General features: G+C 39.8%; 1 protein-coding gene across 2 annotated transcripts in view; it reads left to right on the top strand.

Annotated features, from left to right (window-relative positions):
* The window catches only part of sppl3 (signal peptide peptidase 3), a 29,809-nt gene extending 11,520 nt beyond the window's left edge, over positions 1 to 18,289 (top strand). The window contains exons 2-11 of one of the 2 annotated variants that reach the window (XM_086097095.1): positions 4,283 to 4,360; positions 6,392 to 6,489; positions 6,573 to 6,692; positions 6,901 to 6,979; positions 8,657 to 8,769; positions 10,150 to 10,256; positions 12,781 to 12,944; positions 13,210 to 13,400; positions 15,645 to 15,754; positions 15,916 to 18,289. In XM_086097095.1, the coding sequence (XP_085953221.1) occupies positions 4,283 to 4,360; positions 6,392 to 6,489; positions 6,573 to 6,692; positions 6,901 to 6,979; positions 8,657 to 8,769; positions 10,150 to 10,256; positions 12,781 to 12,944; positions 13,210 to 13,400; positions 15,645 to 15,754; positions 15,916 to 15,984 (1,129 nt within the window). In that variant the 3' untranslated portion in view covers positions 15,985 to 18,289. The remainder of the gene's footprint in view (positions 1 to 4,282; positions 4,361 to 6,391; positions 6,490 to 6,572; positions 6,693 to 6,900; positions 6,980 to 8,656; positions 8,770 to 10,149; positions 10,257 to 12,780; positions 12,945 to 13,209; positions 13,401 to 15,644; positions 15,755 to 15,915) is intronic. The other variant, XM_086097096.1, reaches the window with a different exon arrangement.
* The last annotated feature ends 1,236 nt before the right edge of the window (positions 18,290 to 19,525 follow it).

Here is a 19,525-nt window from a genome sequence, read left to right as displayed (position 1 = left end):
TAGTTATTACAAAAACGGCCAGCAAGTGGCAGCAGAGTATAAGAGAGCAACCAGGGCTATGTTGCAAAAAGCTGTTTTCTCCACAGTTTTAACTCATTCACTCCCAGCTATTTTCACAAGCAATCCCCTTCGCTCCCTGCTGTTTTGCTGGATTTTGACTAATTTTGCAAGGCCCATAGAATATTGTGCTCTATTGCTATAAAAACATGGATCCTACCAAAAGAAAGATTAGAGTCTCTTCTTTCATCAGGAAAAAAGTACATTTATATCTGTTTCCATTTTGCGGCAATTAGCATTAGAATATAGCTACAGTCCTGCTCAATGTTATTGGCACCCCTTCATTTTTTGCATACAATATCTCAATATGTCTGCAATATCGTCTGAAATAAATTTTAATGTACCAAGTTTATATTATGAGAACCTTATAATTGGATGTCCAACGTTAATTCCACAAAATAAATTGTTTTTCAACTTGCATAATGTAATTCCATAGAAGAAATAAATATATAGCATGTGCAACAATAATGGCACCCCTCTTCGATTGATTGATTGATTGGTTGCACACTCTTTGGCAGTGACGACAGCTTTCAAACGCTTCTTGTAGCTATCTCTAAGCTTCTTGCACTTCTGCGCTGGTATTTACCCCCACTCTTTCTTTGTAAATTGTTCAAGCTCTTGAATGTTTGCAGGTTTCTTTTCCCAATGGCACATTTCAGCTCATATCAAAAATGTTCAATCGGATTGAGATTAGGAGTCATTACTGGCTATTTTAAAACAGTATTTTTTTGCTTTTTAACCATTACTATGTGCCTTGGGTCTTTGTCCTGCTTGAGGACCCATGACCTTCGACTCCTACCAAGTTGTCAAACACTTTGTAGGACATATCTCCCTACATTATCTTGATAATTCTCTGGTTTCACGATTCCTGTGATTATGATCAAGGCCTCTAGTACCAGATGTAGCAAAGCAGCCCCACAGAATGATGGGTCCTCCACCATGCTTAACTGTAGAGAGGGTGCTCTTTTCCTTGGAAGCTTCATTGCGCTGTCTGTAATAAAACTGTTGGCGCGCATTGCCGAAAAACTCTTATTTTTGTTTCATCCGTCCACAGGACATTTTCCCAAAAGAATTATGGTTTGTCCAGGTACTCCTTTGCAAAGGTTAGCTATTGTGTTTTTTTTTGTTGTTTTTTTTATGTCTGTCTCAGAAATGGTCTTGATCCGTGATCCATCTTTGGGACACTTAAAACATTTCAAATAGAACGTATTTATATGTTTTTGGGAGCAAATGAGTTAAACAGATTTGTGAATAATGATGAAACTTAGCTATATTGTAACGCTAATTGCCGCAAAACGGAAACCGATACAAATATTATTATTTTTTCCTGATGAAAGAAGATACTCTAATCTTTTGGTAGGTTCCATGTTTTTATAGCAATATAACACAATATTCTGTGGGCCTTGCCAAATCAGTCAAAATACAATAAAACAGCCGGGAGCGAAGGGGGTTGCTTCAGTGAAAATGGCTGGAAGTGAATGAGTTAATAATAATAAACATTTGTTCAATTGTTGCATTTTTTTTTCTTCAAAAATGTAGTAAGGCCCCCGAAGGATTTTCGAGAAACTAAAATGGCCACTGCTTACCAGTGGAGAAAGGGTTTGCCACACTTTGTCTGAGGTAAGGGATGTGGTGGTTATGCACACACTCCATAAAGTGCAATGATAATGTTATATAGAACATAGAGGGTTTACATACACTACCGCATTCCTCCCCCAAGAAGGGCGAGTTTGACAGGCGACTGACAGGTCAGCATCTCGGTCAGCGCGCCCGGGAGAAAGCAGTGAGCCACAATGGCCCCTTGTCTTTTTCCTGAGCACCAGGGCCTGCATTAGAAGGTTGCGGGTCAAGTCCAGACTGTGTCAAAAACATTCAACACTTCAATCAAGGCGCTTGATCTGATTTAAGCCCCCTTTGCGCATTCACACTCCTGGATGCCAATCTGAAAGGAAAGTCCTTGCATTAGTTCAAGGCGGTGCTCGGAAGAGAAACATTGTGGTTTTGTGTTTCCATTAGTGTAATATCTACACTAGAAGTTGCAATTCCCACAAATCGTCTATGCGAATGCTGAGAGATGCTGTCACCAAGCCAAGATGCCAAAGAATGAAATGAATAGAGAAGCAGAGCACTTGTTCATGCGTCACAGCAGGATATTGTAGCATTCCCTAGATGCCATGCAAATGTGTCCTCTCGGGGCTCGGAGCACGAAGACAGCAAAGTGACGACTGATGGAACTGATCGGACGCTTGGACAGTTACTGAACTTTCTGTAATATGTAGCTATGATTTCCCCTTCCCCCCCTCTCTTCCTGGAGTCAAAGTAAACTACTAGCGTTCCAATATAACCCGTCGCCAGTGAGCTAGAGGTTGTGTTAATTGATTGTAATCCATTCAGGATTGGAGCCGCTGTTATGTCGAGTGGAGGAACAATAGCGGAGTAAATGCTGAACGTGTGACTGCTTGTCAGTCTCGTCTGTTGCAATCGTGTTTAAAACGTTGTGTACTGCCAGTGCAGCTCTTAATTTCCTGACAAGGCCTTATTGATTGATTGCAGTCATTTTTAACCTCTCGCTTGTCCACTGTGCCAGAGGGGAGGCCAGCTATTGTGGAAGGGAAACTCCTACCGTTTGAAATAGAGATTGACATGCAGTATTTTTAGAAGACTTGCCTCATCTCACCAGTTCAGAAGGCCTGTCAGGTGTCTTTCTACTTCCCAAAACATACTGTTTGGAATTTTAAAGGCTGTTGAGAAAGTTGGAAACTTGGTCTTTAAAAAGGAGGAATGCGATTGATAAAGGATGCTTAAAATGTTCCAGGCATTTTTTTCCCTTTTTTTTTTTCAATTATTTTTCTTGTCAGTGATAGTAGCAACACCCTTTTTGTGCTTGGAGTTGAATGGGTTGGGCTAATTGATTTTTACAATCAATTCATCAGTTATTACTATTATTTTACTACACAACAATTTCTGCTTATTGCTTGCTCTGAATAATAAGGGCCAGTAGTCTCCCAGGGGAGAATGATATTTATCCTCACAGCAGCTGTTTTTATAGTTGGAAGTGTCACACTATGTGCTTAATCTATAGTGGTCACTTTTATGCTTATTAAGTTTTCAATTGAGCATTTCGTTACCGTGCTAATAATAGCTCAGCTTCAAATTGAGCTTTCCCAGTAGCTTTCATAGTACAGCTTCTTACGGGGGTGCTTAACCTGGTGGTCTTAGTGGTGTTGGTGTTATTCGTGTTGGGGCTGCAAGCTTAAAGCGATACTTGACTCATTGAGCCATTTTCAGCAGTAAAAAGATAATATTTTGAACATAATTAATTTAATAACTTCATTATTTTTCATGTAAAATTAATACATAAAAAAAAAAATCCAACTTGCTGTCGACAGGCGACAGCAAGTGGCAAAATTATTTTTTAAAGGTTTTAATTGTTCATGAAAAATAATAGACGTTATCACATTAATTATAGACAAAATAGTATCTTCTTACTGTTGAAAATTGTATCCCTTTTGATTAAAGCCTTGGAGGAAACCCTGATGACATTGATATTGTTATTTATTGTCATCTTAATCCAGTGGTGTCCAAACTATGGCCGGGGGCCATTTGCGCCCGTTGTACCATCTTCTAACAGCCCTCAGCATATACAAAAAAATAACTTTTGGCACAGCCTGCTTTTCTGGATATGCATAGAAACTATTTAAAACTAAAATAGAAATATTTGTCTTTTTAATTTAATTAATGAAGTCAGATATTTCAGTTTCAGAAGCAACAATGTTTTCTTCCATGTTCCACTGTCTGTGTCAAGGTCTGATTTGTTAACATATCACATTAATGATTAACTAGGATCCTCAAGTAAACACTACTTAAAAAAAAAAACATTTTGTTACCAATTACTCTTCCTTTGATTCTGAATGTAGAGATTGGCCCAGGGCTGGGGCGGATCTATTCTAGTGGGATATTGGTGTGTGGGCCACCCCAAAATCGCGAAAAATCCCAAACTGTTTGTCCCGTCTAAAAATAACTAAAAACTCAGCTAAAATAACTATAGTACATCATTTATTGATTTATTAGTTTTAGCGTGTTAAATAAAGTCAGACAATGTCAAAGTGGACCTGGCATCCTTCGATTATTCTGTATGAGGTCCTCAAAGGAAAAAGTTTGGACACCCCTGTCTTAATCGAAAAAGGAATAATCCATCATTTTAAAACTGTTTTCTTCTCTTCAGGGCGTACTCTTTAGTTGACTCCAGCCAGGTGTCCACCTTCCTCATCTCCATCCTTCTCATCGTCTATGGCAGCTTCAGGTAAGTGACGCTTGGTAAAACATCAGATTGTTTGTCAAGATGTGGCTCTGCATTTCTCTGAACACTTGGGTTTTACTTGGATTTCCACTGCATGGTTCAAGTGACACAATCATTTCCTACTCTCAAGTGTCATAGTTGAGATTTGCCGTGGAGGTGTAAGCGCAGAGCACAACATATAGGTGGAATGAGATATTTTCAGTTTGTATTCTGGTTTCTTCCAAATGGAGATAAAAATCCGAAATGTATCAGAAGTGCGGCGTAAACGCACAGATCAAATGTACGCCATCAACGTTACGTAAGCATTAATACCTGATGTTAATACATTCGCATCCGTCCAAAAATAATTTTAAAGAAAGAAAAAAAAGTTTTGGGAAATAAACTTGATGTTTTATTGCTGCAAAACTCTACCAACAGTATAGACCCTTAACGATGTCTTCTGGAGTTGCCATGGCAATGGCCTGCTTGCAATATAAGTTAGCGCATCATCAAAAATGATGCTCTTACTCTAAGGTCAAATTACTTTTGAGTTTGTTGCTCCTTTATCTGTATTTTGTTCAGATGTGTGTGTGTGTGGCCAGTTTTTCTCTCATTGGAGAAATGTTACTGCTGGGGAAACCTTGCTTAGTTGTTGCCATGTAACAAAATGCACTTTCACATAGCAGTATGTGTAATAAAATCAAGACCAGTCAGTTCACATAGGCCTTGTGAGTAGCTATGTGTTGAGTAAGGATTTATGGTGCTAAGGCGTCTTTTGGTTTTGCCACTGCATTGTGAAAATGTGCTGTATACACTTCCTGGGCTTCAACCACTGAATGTACATTTTCAGTTACATCTGTTTGCAAAGCTCTCACACAGCCCAGCTGCACCCAGCGCTGTAGTAGTTGTGTTGTAACATGATTTTGCTACATTATGAGCACGCCGAACCGCACCTGTAATGATGTTTTGATGGATTTAGTTGCATTAGGAAAAACACCCATAACGCGCTGATTTACAGCAGCCTCAATGGCAGGTACACGGCCTCACCGAACTTGGAGCCGCATACTGAATTTGGCTTTCCTTCATTTTGTCATCGAGCACACGATCAGCCCAGCGTCCGGATAAACTGCGTTCATCTATGTAAGGACACTGTGTGAGGGAGGCGGTCCCTTTTTTTTAATAATTATTTTTTTAAACCGATTCAATAAAGCAAGAACTATTGCTTGCTGTATAGTATTTTTTTACCAAAAACTAATTGTGCATAAATGTAAGACCGTATGTAAATGATTTTTCTTATGAAGTGATAAGTGATTAAAAAAAATGTTTGCATTATTGTTGGAATCTGACTCCAGACTTAGTGACTTATGTTTACACCATACTTTTGTGTGTGCGTGTGCGCGTGCGTGTAAAGCACTTTTGAGTTGTTTCTTTACATAAGGTGCTATATAAATGAAGTTGGCTTGGCTTGATTGGAGTTTTGTGAAATTGTTGTAGTGAACGCTTAAAAGACTGAAATTCAGTGTTCGTAGTAAGTTTAACAATTCATAATAAAGTCGATCAAAACCACTTTTATAGTAAATCATGGTTCATTTGCCTTTACTTTTTTTCCCAGTGTAAGCACATTTCTGTATAGGACCTGATATTGTTTATTGTTGTCATGTGTGTGGGTGTCAAGAGTCTCCAATAGGAGATCTATCATTTGTGCTATTACTTGCTTAAATCCATCAATGTGCAAATAACCAAGTAAACAAGAAGCCCGCCAACCTGTAGTGTGTCCGTGTTTATTGTCATTCTATAGCCATTATCTCGCCCTCATCATCATCCAATATTTCATATCTGGCATGCTGTTGTTCTAACCTAGATTAGTCCTGTTAGTGTCAAGCATGTGCATCCAATTGGCTTTGCTGTCTCTTCGAGTCTACCACCGAGGCTAACAAGTCAATTGCACTTCAGACCTCAAGTGTCAGTAATTGGTCCCAATTAAATTGAGAGCTGGGTAGTTAAAGAAGCTGTAAGTATGAGGCCTTCCTCACAGCTCTCTCATCCCCGCTGCAGGTCATTAAACATGGACTGTGAGAACCAAGAGAAGGACAAAGATGGCAACCCCATCGCATCGGGCTCCTTCAACGGCAGCAACACAAACAACAGTGAGTGTGGGTCTTCACACTGTTACATTGTTTTATTTGTGCGGTGTAATTCCAATGGTGGTGATTTTCCGTGTTGCTTTGCGCTGCAGGTATTCAGACTATAGACTCGACGCAGGCACTTTTCCTCCCCATAGGAGCCTCCGTGTCTCTGCTAGTCATGTTCTTCTTCTTTGACTCGGTCCAGGTGGTCTTCACCATATGCACGGCAGGTAAGCGCCGCATAGGCAAAAGCACAGCAAATGAGTGCTTTAAGGCTTACGCATACAGTGGTGTGTGTGTGTATTTTTTATTTTTTTGGTGCTTCTCTGATGGAAGTGCAAAGATCATTAGCTGCTCTGTGAAGCGGACACAAAAAAGGATGAGAACGAGCTGACTGTATCTCATTGCTGTTCTGTGCTCCCTCTTTCTCATCCTCAGTGCTCGCTACAATTGCTTTTGCTTTCCTCTTGTTGCCAATGTGCCAGTATGTGACGAGGCCCTGCTCCCCACAGAATAAGTAAGATTACATTTTTTAAATATCACTTCTTGGTTCAACCATCTGCATACCCTGGACTGGTCGCCAGCCAGCCACATAGCATAAGCATATAGAGAAGTGCCAAATATTCAGATTTTGCTAAGAGCAGCTGCCGGCCTAGTCCGTCATCCCATCATTCTGTCATCGTTATTTTAACCGTGTTTCTGTCATCGCTATATTTCAGTTCGTCACCGTAATTTTAGGGCTGTCACTTAAAAAAAATATATAATAAATTTACAAGGGTAACAGCACATTTTATTCATTTAGAAAAACATATAAATTGTTATTGTTCTTTGAGACTCGATTTTAATTTTTTATTATTATTATTTTTTTGCATTTGTAGAGCACTTTTGTGAATCAATGACTTTATTTGAGGAGCATCTTTTTTTCCCCACATTAATCCCAGGCACCTGAAATAAGGTTTTGCAATAAAAATATGACCATATAACGAATGAGCAAGTGGTTTTCTTCTTTATGTAAACGCAAAACAAAATTTATAAAAAATAAAATAAAATAAAAAATCTGACATAATGTATTTTGAGAACATTTAAAGTCAAAATCAAAACTCAGGACTCTATGAAAACAAACAATGTTACTGATATTATACATAATGATTTGAACTACGTGTATATTTTTCATTCATTTTCCAAATGGCTTATTAATATATTTTTAAGTTTTGTCTGTGAAAAGTTGAAGTTGCTCATTAGGGGTGTGAATTGCCTAGTACCTGGCGATTTGATTCGTATCACGATTCATAGGTCACGATTCGATTTGATACCGATTTATCCCGATACGACTCTATAAATTGACTATTGCGATTTATTAATTAAAATTTTTAAACTCAAATTTGGAAAATACTTATCAGTAAACTTGTACATGTACACTGTAAGATTTGTATGAAAATGTATTTATTCATCTGAAAATGCAGGCTTATAACTGAGCCACTGCATTTAACAAACAGGTTGCAGTCTGTTTCATGTTTGAACAGCGCTGGATAAAATATTAAGACTTAATGTTCCATTAATATAACATTCTTCCATGCTTAATGTCTGAATCCTAACCCCAAGTAAGATGTTTTGTTGAATATTTCTATAAAAAATGTATGTTTAAAAATCGATTCGGCCGCATATCGATTCGAGAATTGCACGCTGTAATATCGCTTCTTCTATCGATTTTCTCTAACACCCCTATTGATCATGCCAAGCCTTTAATTTCGGTGTTAAACACGCTAGCCGTGTCAATCTTTGGTTAGCTTAGCAATTAGCATGGTTTCTCCATCTTTCCACATCATCCCTTCGTGAAACCGATACTTGTCAGATGTGTAGCTTATTCACCGTCGAGGAGGTGATGATTAGTGACTCATTAGTGAGTCTGCAACGTGTTTAGCCACACTAGTAGCCAGCGAAGCTTTTTGGAAGCTAGCTGGTTCAAAATCAACTCGCTGCCCATACAGGTTAAGTTTAGCATGGTGTCTGGACTCTGCTGTTCCATTGCAATGGAGAACCACAAGGAGTGGCAACAACCCACCCACACAAAAATTCCAAACCTAACTTGCATTGTCACTATTAACCTGGGTCTTTCCACATGACATCTTTAGTGATCGCACATTGTTGTCAGTAATGTTGTCTCTAAATGTTTTTCGCCTGCCATTGATTGCAGGATTTCATTTGGCTGCTGTGGCCGCTTCACTCTGGCTGAGCTGCTGTCCTTCTCCCTCTCTGTTCTGTTGGTGCTCATCTGGGTGCTGACCGGACACTGGCTCCTCATGGACGGTGCGTCACCCTGTCACCACTCTTGTCCCAGTTGGGATGGTTCGCCACATCCAAGTTTACATAGCACTGCCCATTACGCACAACGCCTACCAGCATCATCACGGTCAAAATAGTTTTGGTTGTCTCTCTTAGTTAGCCACTATATTTGTTGTTCTGCTTCATCATTGCCCACACATAGTGCAAGAAATTGTGTTTTGATAACCAGTTTTTGAAATTCAAAAGATTCAGCTGATTCAGTTTACTTTGGGAAGGATTTTCAACATTCACACATACCAACAATTTCACATTGTTCACAAAAAAATTCCAAATTTGCACCCAAAAAATAAAATAGAAATGTATTATGTTATTCACCTCTATTTCTACATATTTATTCATTCATTTATTATTCACTGATTTACATTATTGCAATTTCAACATACTCCAAAAAATGCAAGTTAGTGCTGCTATTTTGTCATTCCAAAAATTCAGATATTTCACAAAATCCAAAATTTCTACTCCAGAAATTCCCAATTAATTCCCAATGCCATATTCAATTGGTTCCTATTTGAAATTTAAATGATTTAGCTAATTTAATTCACCTTGGGAGAGATTTTCAACAATTTCCCACTTGCATTTCCCACAAAAAAATCAAAATTTTCAACATTAAAATATCCACTAAAAAATTCAAAAAAATATGATTCATTATATTTACATTTTTTGTGTTGTTTTTCTCCCTTTTCTATATATTTTTTGGCCAATTCAAACCATCCCTACAGATTTTTTTTTTTAAACTAAAAGCCAAAAATGTGTTTGTTGTTTTTGTTCTTCCTCTAATTTAAATTTTTGGGGGCTGATCAATTCAACCCATTCCAACTTCAACCTGATCAGCTCATTCCAGATCATTTATATCATACTTTGTCATTCAATATCATGCCAAATCATGACATCCTTTTTCATTCAGCCTCTCTGCCTTCATATGCAATTTCTCCAGAAATTGCATTCTCTTGTTTATTTATTTATTTTTGGGGGTTTAGAGAAATATGCACAAAAAATGAAAATTGTTTTGTCTCTGAATGATGAACGCCTTAGAACGCAAATCAAGAGTGAGTCAGAATCGGCCCTGTTGAATCACTCTTAACTACCAGTAGTTTGCTTTATAAAGAACAACAACATGGTGTGAGCCTCGGGGAACCAGGAATTCTCTGGTCCCTTAAGAAATCCCTCTAACTGATCATGTAAAATTTGTCAAATGGCCATTTCTATTACAAATCTATGGATGACATCATATGAGCTCACACTGCCATTGAAATCATCTTAATAATTAGCCAGAGCTGTATAGTTACGAGTTCTTATTTATAAATAATGTTGCACTTTTTAACGTGTGGTTTCCCATCCCTGTAGCATTGGCCATGGGCTTGTGCGTGGCCATGATAGCCTTTGTGCGGCTGCCCAGTCTGAAGGTGTCGTGCCTGCTGCTGTCAGGACTGCTCATCTATGACGTTTTCTGGGTAAGCTGCTGACACACACTCGGGCTCATACACGCACAGTGCCGTGAGCAAATACATGAGGACAAGCTCATTGTCATCAGCTCACTGTCTCCCAAATTAGTTTGAGCAAAAACATTTGGATGCGGATGTCGCTGTGATTTATGAACCTCAAATGGCGTTATTGCTTCTGTCGATCATAGACGAGCCTGATTATGGAACATTAAACAGCAGTCAGTGAACAGTAGGTCTGCCATCTGATCCTTTAATATACCGGGAGATCCCTTTTTCTTTTTCTTTTTTAAACAATGGTATGGCATCACCATGTTTCGAACAGTAGCGTCACAAGATGGCATGCTACTTGCTGGTTTTCATTGGATTGTTTTATGTCCGCAAATATTTACTGTAATGATGACATCTTAAGCTTACAAACGTCACACAACAATTTTGTGTGTGTGTTAAGATCACATCACATGGCAAAAGACTGCACACTCAGCTGACAACATACTTTCTGGCTTTGGCGTTTGAGTGTTTTTAAATTTGTGGCCATAAGGTGTTCTTCATTTGAATATTTACTGTAATTGCGACTTTTCTGCTTGCTTTAGCATAGTATAGTGAGGATGAAACGACTGCATGCACAACAGTGACGTATTATCTGATTCATTCATTAAGTAATGAGTATTTTTTTTAATTGTTTCCTATAGAATGTAATTTGGGAGATTGTTGTCATCATTTCCATTCATTTTTACTCCAGGCTCAAATCTTCCACATCAGATAACATCCCCAAAAGATTTAGATGCCGTGCTTTCTTGTAATTAGGCAAATTGCATCATCATCATTTTCTTAAACACTGATTACCAACCACTATGCCGTGGCACATTAGTGAAGGATTCAGGTATGCTCCAGGACATTATCCAATTTCTCCTCAAAGGGTAGTTTTTTTTTTCTCCTGTTAAATATAAATGTGACCTTTTTTCCATCTGAAATATAGACGGAATATTTAAATTATCTTCCACTATAGATGGCAGAAGGTACAATTAACCTGTGTGTCCTCCTGTTGCCATTCAGAATAGCAGCTTTGTGCTCAACTAAAACCGTAAACATTTCGTGACCTTCTATATATGACCTCACTAGTCTAAACATTACATTTGTGGAATACGAATTATGCAGCAAAATCCAGCCATTTTTATCCATCTCAAGGGGCGGCCATTTTGCCACTTGCTGTCGACTGAAGAGGACATCACAGTTGCTCAAGCCAACGACCAATCAAAGCTAACGTGTTTTCTGAAGCTGAGCTGTGATTGGTTGTTACCTGAGCAACTGTGATGTCTTTTTCACTCGGTGGCAAGACGGCCGGCCACCTTCTGATATTGATCAAAACTGCTGGATTTTGCAATATTAACCAGAATACCATAAGACTAGCGGGACTGCATAGAACATATTATTGTCAATAATTTTTTTGGGGGGTTGACTTGCCTTTTAAACCTTGTTGGAGGTACTGAAACCCACCAGTTTCCTATTCGGATTCACCAAACCCTACTTTATTGGGGGGTGATTTTTATTTTATTTATTTTTTTCAAATTCAAGACCTAGGTATAGGGTTTACTGATGACCAAAATGAACAATAACAGTAGCCTTTTCAATTTCATGGAATCTGACTCTTCACTTTGAATTCAGAAAGTGTTGTGTTCCTTTATTCTCCTTCTCCATGCATCTTAAGGAAATGTTCCTTTATTTTTGCTAGATAGCTAGTTATGACATTGCAAATCATGCAGTTAGGACAGTACTGACTCCCATCACTCAACTATATTTGCAGAGCAGTTTAAAACAACCACAGCTGTTTTCTTAAGATGGAACCCAGGGGTAGCAGATAGAATGAAAACATTAGAGGCCCTAGAATAGAACCCTGTGGAGCGCCATACGTATCGTTATACATGTGAATTCATATCTCACATATTCCTCTGACCACTTTTTTTTTTTTTTGCCTAACATAGTTAATATGAAGGAATTACAATAATAAAGAAATCACACGATGTACATCGTTATGCCAGTACATATACTTTTTGGATTTTTCTCATTCAAATTGTGATTTGGCTCAATAAAAGAACAAGCCTAAATGTAGTTTACTTTTATCTGAGCTAGGTTTGTCTTAAGATAACTTATGCACACAAATGATGAAGGAATGTTTATTTCCAATGCATGATCTTAAAACACAGACGAGTTCTGTTGGCGCGTATACTTTTTGGCTCGTTTTAAGCTGTTTGCTCATGTCTTTATCAACAAAATGTGTTTTACTACTGTTGCTTAGTAAATTCCACAACAGTCGCGGAATCCCTGGAGCAAACCAATACTGTGTTTTAGTGTCGCATTAACATTAAAGTGAATTGGAAAAAGGATGCATCACACACAGTCACACACCAATAAAAGCAAATGATCAATCTCGGCCGCTGTAGTGCGTCTCGCATTTTCAACATACGCGGGCGGGCGCCTAGCAACCACCAATGGAAGCAGAGGAACATAACGTGCCAGTGCCTGTGTTTCCCTTTAGGTGTTCTTCTCAGCCTACATCTTCAACAGCAACGTGATGGTCAAAGTGGCCACCCAACCTGCTGAGAACCCCATTGACGTCCTGTCCAGGAAGCTACACTTGGGGCCAGGGATGGCCCGTGACGTCCCCCGCCTCTCCTTACCCGGAAAACTGGTCTTTCCCAGGTAGGAATGACAATAGATTCCTCTAGTTTCTTTTTAGTGCTGATTTTTTTGTTCTTCTTTTTTTTGTATTGAATTTATTTTTTTCTGCTTTTCTCTCCACACAACTTTTAATTTTCCGCTACAATGAGCATTACAGCCTCAGTGGGCTGTTAAAGAACGTTTCTCCACCAAATTGGTCTCTTTGTCCTTTATTTGCACACAATGACAAGATATTGAAGAATTTTAACATTCCAAACATGGCTTGTTTGTCCCATCTGTGTCGCAGCTCCACAGGAAGTCACTTCTCAATGCTGGGAATTGGAGACATCGTGATGCCCGGCCTGCTCTTGTGCTTTGTCCTGCGCTACGACAACTACAAGAAGCAAGCGAGTGCGGAGGCCTCGGGGCCCGGGAACGGGCCGGGACGCATGCAGCGGGTCTCCTATTTCCACTGCACTCTCATTGGATACTTTGTGGGTAAGTGAGTGATCCATGGGCGGGTGGCTGGATGTAAAAGACTTAAGGTGGGCATACATACTCTGTTAATTAAGGTTATTTCTAGACTCATTACTCACTCTTGAATGTCTGCACGCTTGACATGTCCACACACATCGTGATACGGCAAGCATGTTTTGCTGTTAGCATTGTTGGAACGTCAGCCTCCTTTAATTAAACAAAGATTCTGCAAACTAGCTGCAAAAGAGCCACCGCAGAAGAACTGCAGTTTTACGAGGGATCCAGTGAAAGGAAGTATTTGACTTGCACACAGTGACACAGGATCCTGAAGCCAGATGAAATTTTATTTTGCCTTAAAGGTGAAATCAACCTTAGACATTTCTTGACAGTTATATGTGGCCTCACTAGTCTAAACATGACATTCTGATTCATATTACAATTGTGGAATAGGAGTTATGCAGCAAAATCCAGCCGTTTTTATCCAGTCAGGCCGACCTGAAGTGCCTCTAAGGCGGATAGGGGTTGGGCTTGCCACTTGCAGCTCACCTGTTTTCTGAAGCTGAGCTGTGATTGGTTGTTACCTGAGACCTGAGCAACTGTGATGTCATTTTCATTAAAAACTGCTAGATTTTGTTGCTTAACCCGTATTCCGCTAACGCAATATTAACCAAAATACTGTATTTAGACTAGTAGGGCTGCATAGAACATATTGTCAATGAATTTTTGGGCGGTTCCCTTCCCCCTCCATACTATGTCAATCACCCCACCTAAACACAATAGAGCATGTATTTTACTTCAGGAAGGGGGAAACCCACAGAAACAAACAAGAACTCTGAAAGAAGCTGCAATAAAGGCCTGGAATAGCATTTCAGTGTTCACTAAGTTCATGTACCGTATTTTGACGACCATAGGCGCACCATATTAAAAAGAGCAGTCTTAGTTACGGGTGCTATTTCTGTATTTAACACACACATAAGGCGCACCGCACTATTGGGCGCAGGCACGGTTAAGCATACGATGGCTCAAAACATATGGCAGCATGCTTTCGCGCTAAAAATGCTAGCGTATGTTTTAAAAAAGGCAGCGGAGAAAAACTGAGTTCAGTTGTACTTTATTGAAGTATTTCACGATGTAAACAATAAGATCGGTGTGAGTATTTAACAATGTACTCGCGTTACTTTTAATCAACCCTCATCCACAAATCCCTCAAAGTCCTCATCTTCTGTATCTGAAACGAACAGCTGGGCAAGTTCTCCATTAAACATGCCAGGTTCGCTCTCGCCATAGTAGTATTGTAAGAGTCAGTCTCGTAACCGTGCGGCTCCTCAGAAATGATGCCGACTTTTGCGAAAGATCGAACATTAGTGCAAGCAGACACGTTTAGCCCAAGCATGCACAATCCATTCACAAATCGTGGCGTTACTCACTCGAGCAGTTCCATAAAGCGAAAGCAGAGAGCACAAAGACGTCCAAGTGTATCTTACAGGAAATCCGGCCCTGGTTGAAGATTGGCAAGACTCAGTCATCTTTCAGTTGAGTCTTTTGGTTTCTCATGCCTGCCAGTCTTCAACCAGGGCCGGATTTCTCGTAAGCAATAAGCAATGTGTCAGCAGAAATGCTTCCAGACAGACAGTCGAGCGGAACGCTTACCGAAGTGGCACAGCAACATATACAGATTTTGGAACTCGGCGCACGCAAAAGACGCACCTCACTATTGGGTGCACATGTCATTTTTGTGAGAAAATGTAAGACTTTTAAGTACCATGAAAATACGGTAATAATGTCCGTTCCAATACTTTTGCTCAGTTGAAAAGTGGGTGGGTTCAAACAAAAGGTGCTCTGTCCTCATTTTTAGCACATCTAGATGTAAATACTGTGAAATAAAAACTGGAATTATTTTTATGTGAGACCCTAATCTCTTCAGTAAACAACAAAAACAAAGGACCTATATATTTACTGTATATAAAATATAAAGTAACTGACCGACTGCAGCCTTTGCCGTTTTAAAATTACTTTCTACTACATTGTGATGTCAATTTGGATTTGATTAATTGTCCCCCCTACAGTTGGCATGGTTATGCAAATTAGGTACAGTTACGTAGCACAGCAGTGTGTTGGAGAACGAGCCAAAAATATAGTACAACAATAATGAATGCTCACAGACACATTTGCGGGAAAAAGCATGCAAGAAAAGATGCTGATGATCTATTTTCACAATCGAAGGCCCTCAAGATCACCAACAAGTACGCGTTCTCCTTTTCCCAGGTCTTTTGACGGCCACCGTGGCATCCAGGATCCATCGCGCTGCTCAGCCTGCTCTGCTCTACCTGGTGCCCTTCACCCTGCTGCCTCTGCTCACTATGGCCTACCTGAAGGTACGTCCGCGGCCAGTCCACTCGTCGATTAATTTGATCGATTGAGATGCGAGGCAGCGCAGCAGCAACCGGTGACTTCATTTGAAAGTCCGCAGTCGAACTCTTCTTGTGACTATTTAGAAAGAAAGAAATAACAAGCTACAAATCTCTTTTTTTTTCAGGGGGATTTGCGGCGCATGTGGTCCGAGCCCTTCCACACCAAGCCCAGCTCCCGCTTCCTGGAGGTATGATGCACCCAGGCAATTAGCGACCAGCAACCGGGGGGGAGGACAGCGGACCCCCCCACTCCCATGGAAGAGCGGGGGATGGAAGGGTAGAGGGGGCGCCCTCACAACGAGGCCATGTCGTCACCACTCGTTCATGCTTTCCACCCATCTGCGGAGAACCCCCAACCCCCCAACCCCCACCACCACCACCACCACCACCACCCCCGCTCAGAAGGACACAAGTGTGTGAGAGTGTGTTTGTGATTGTGTGTGTGTGTTGATCACAAACGCCCCAACACACATCTCATCTTCCTCCTCTTCATCATCATAGCACATCCTGCTCATGTTTCACTTCCCCTTCCTCCCGTCTTTCCTACGCATTGATTTGTCACACGAGATCACATGACCTCCCTCCTGCCACTCCATTTGTGGACTTGCAGTTGTGAGACATGGGGGGGTTATATATATTTTTTTAGCGTTGTCGTGGTCATTACTCTTGACATTATTATTCATATTATTTTGGAGCGATGTCAAACAAGCACGGAGCGTCGCCGTGGCGACGGGAGGGGGTAATGCAGTGAAGGAGAGGAGAGGAGTGGAGCACACACACGCAGACTCCTCCTCCTCCGGTCATCTGCTATCCTCACTCCCCATTCTGCACAGACAACAATGTATTTTATTTAGAAAAAGGTTTTATTCTCTGCATATACAGAAAAGGATGCATTATTAAATTGCAAAGCACACACCCGGCGGGGCGTGGCTTGCGTTTGTATATATGTGTACACTTGTATTTTTGCCATCTCTTGAGTTTGTATTTGTGTTTGAGAGCATGTTGAGCAGCGGGGGACTCGAAACTGACGGCCGCTTGACTCGGGAATCCATCGCGTATTTGCGTGTGTGATAGAAACACAAATGAAAAGGAAAAAGAAAAAAATCCATCAGTGTCGACGGCGGTTGGTTTCCTGTTCCTGATTTCAAGTGTGTTTGTGAGAGTGAATGATCATGATGTGTTTTTATTTGCTTTTAATTTGGACTGGCTGTGACAATAGTCAGGTTGGCATCCATGCGGTTGGACTACTCTGTGTAGACTTTTTTGGGGGGGGGTAAAATATGTACTAATTTCTTTATTTTTATTTTTTCACAAAATCGGGGGACAAGTCCAGACAGTTTAAAATATAAAAGCTTTTTTTTTAATATATATATATATATATATATATTTCTTCAAATAAATGAATGTTGAACTAATTTGAAGGTATGTTACGTTTATCCAAGAGACCTTTTTTGTCCAACTTTTCTCCTAATACTTTTTTTTTTGCACATCTTAAAGGGACGTTAAAAGGCCACCAACGCGGTGACGTTGGTACAGAACAAGCAAGCGAGAGCGATGAAGACCTGACTATTGTGATGAGTCGGTGCGAGATGAACACGTACCGTGGTTACATGTATAGATACAGCTGAATGTGTGTGTGTGTGTGTGTGCGTGCGTGTTGGACCTGAGGATGGGAGGAAATCACTTTAAAAATCAGAAATTGATCAATGGTAATTAGAACTAAATGCAAAAAGTAGGATGTTTTTACTGTAACCATTTTTTTATTATTTTTTTGTCTTACCACTGTTTGGTGGTGCTCGTCAGTTAATTTCTAATTTATACCGCAAGAGGCTAGAAAGCCTGCAAAGTTGTTGTTTTTTTCTTCCTCGATGTTCTTTTTATTTTTTTTACTCTGGACGTGCATGTTAAGTGTACATTGTAATCATTTTGGAGGGCTACTGCAGAACTTTTTTGGAGGCTGGACTGGACCTATTCTATGAAGCCCCCAATGTAAACAGCAGAGTTTGTACTCGGGACATTTGTGACTTGGGGGGGGGGGGGGGGTGGGAGAAAAAAGGCTCAGTATTTGGGACCTGAGCACCCTCTCTAAGCCTGAACTGTCGAAACCACAAACCCCATCACCTCTCCATGGACATGGCAAGAAAATATATAGATTTATATACATATATAAGTATGCATATATACGTATATATATATGTGTGTGTATATGTGTATATATACATATATAAATAGCTGAAGACGATCGTTGTGGACAACTTTTTTTATGGATTTTTCCCCCCGGCCCTTTCATTTTTTTGTCTCCAACAGAAGATTGCAGCTCTCTAGATATTGCGACTGAATGGATTCTGTATAGACAAATGGTGACTAAATAAATTAAGAACAGTGTTGTGATGAAACATGAATCCAGATGTGTTCTATCCACACACAAAAAAAATTAAAATTTTGTCTCCCTCCCTCGTTCAGGATTGTGCTGTAAATAAACATGACTCTAACTGTAAATGCCGTTGTGTCTTCATTTGGGTCAGATCCTGGAGGGTGGAGCCAAGCCAGCTAAGTAGATGGTATAGCATCACCACGCGGGAACGTGTTTGTAACCAGTCAAATAATAATAATAATAAATCCGCTGTCCATGAATTCATTGTGAAATTGGCAAAATTGTTCATTTCCTGTTCAAACATATAACTCAGATGGGAAGTGAAGCAGCAAGTAATTAGTAAAAATAACAAGGTTCAACAGAACCACCCTATTGGTAGATTTACTCGACCAAAAGGGATGTGGTTATTGGGAAGTGTTTGTTCTGTCGCTCTTAAAATCTTTTGAATTTTTTCCCCCCTACACTTGAAATATGCATTCTGATTTATTTTACGCAGCCTAATGTATTTAATACTATTTTACATATTGCTTGTGTTGGGTAGAATATTTTTATTGCAGGGCCTCCCTCCAAAATCATTACTTTTCAAGAGGCCCAAAAAAACGTTTGTTCAACCATTATTTTGAATGCATCATCAGAGACCGTTTTCAACATTTTAGATTGGTCAATGTGTAACTGTTACCAACATAAGTGGGCTGACCAATATTACAGATTTGAAGAAAAAATATTAAATTTCCCAAATTATAACAACTTTCGTCTCAAAGCCATCAATATTACATCGTTTTGCTTTTGCTGGTGACAACGCAGATAAAGATTGAAGAAAGGCAAACAGTCCAGTGCAGCCTCCTTTTGAGTGCCTGTGACAGCCTCACTGAAGGGGGCGTACGAGAGCACAGGTTCACGTTGGTGGAATTCTTCTACGCAGGCACCTAATTAGCTAGCTTAAAGGTTCTTTGACTTTGTAATATTAAAGACTGTTAGCATAGCTCAAATAAATGCAAAAATTCCCAAAAAGAGTTATATTTTGGGCTGAGAAGGATTTGGTCTTGACTGTACCAAAGGTGACAAAGTTACTCCACTTTACACTCAACTGTGCCAGCTAAAACCTTGTCTCTGGAATGATCATTGTCTGCATTAAAAATACTCCCAAGTACCATTTTGGAAGGCAAGGAAGACTTTCTTTACTGGATGTAACTTTCTCTATTTCGACTGAGAGACTTTTGAAGCTGAAAGAAAAAAAAAATAGGACTACAAGGAAGAGGTAAGACAATGAAACGTTTTTAATTTGACCTATAATGTGATCAGACTATGAAACAAAAATTCCAAAAACTTTCCTTTAAATTAGTTTTTTGTTTGTTTGTGGG

The sequence above is a fragment of the Leptonotus elevatus genome, chromosome 15 (genome assembly GCF_054856555.1).
Source record: "Leptonotus elevatus isolate MCC_2025b chromosome 15, RoL_Lele_1.0, whole genome shotgun sequence".
In the NCBI taxonomy this organism is placed as follows: domain Eukaryota; kingdom Metazoa; phylum Chordata; class Actinopteri; order Syngnathiformes; family Syngnathidae; genus Leptonotus; species Leptonotus elevatus.
This window is presented reverse-complemented; position numbering and strand designations above follow the sequence as displayed.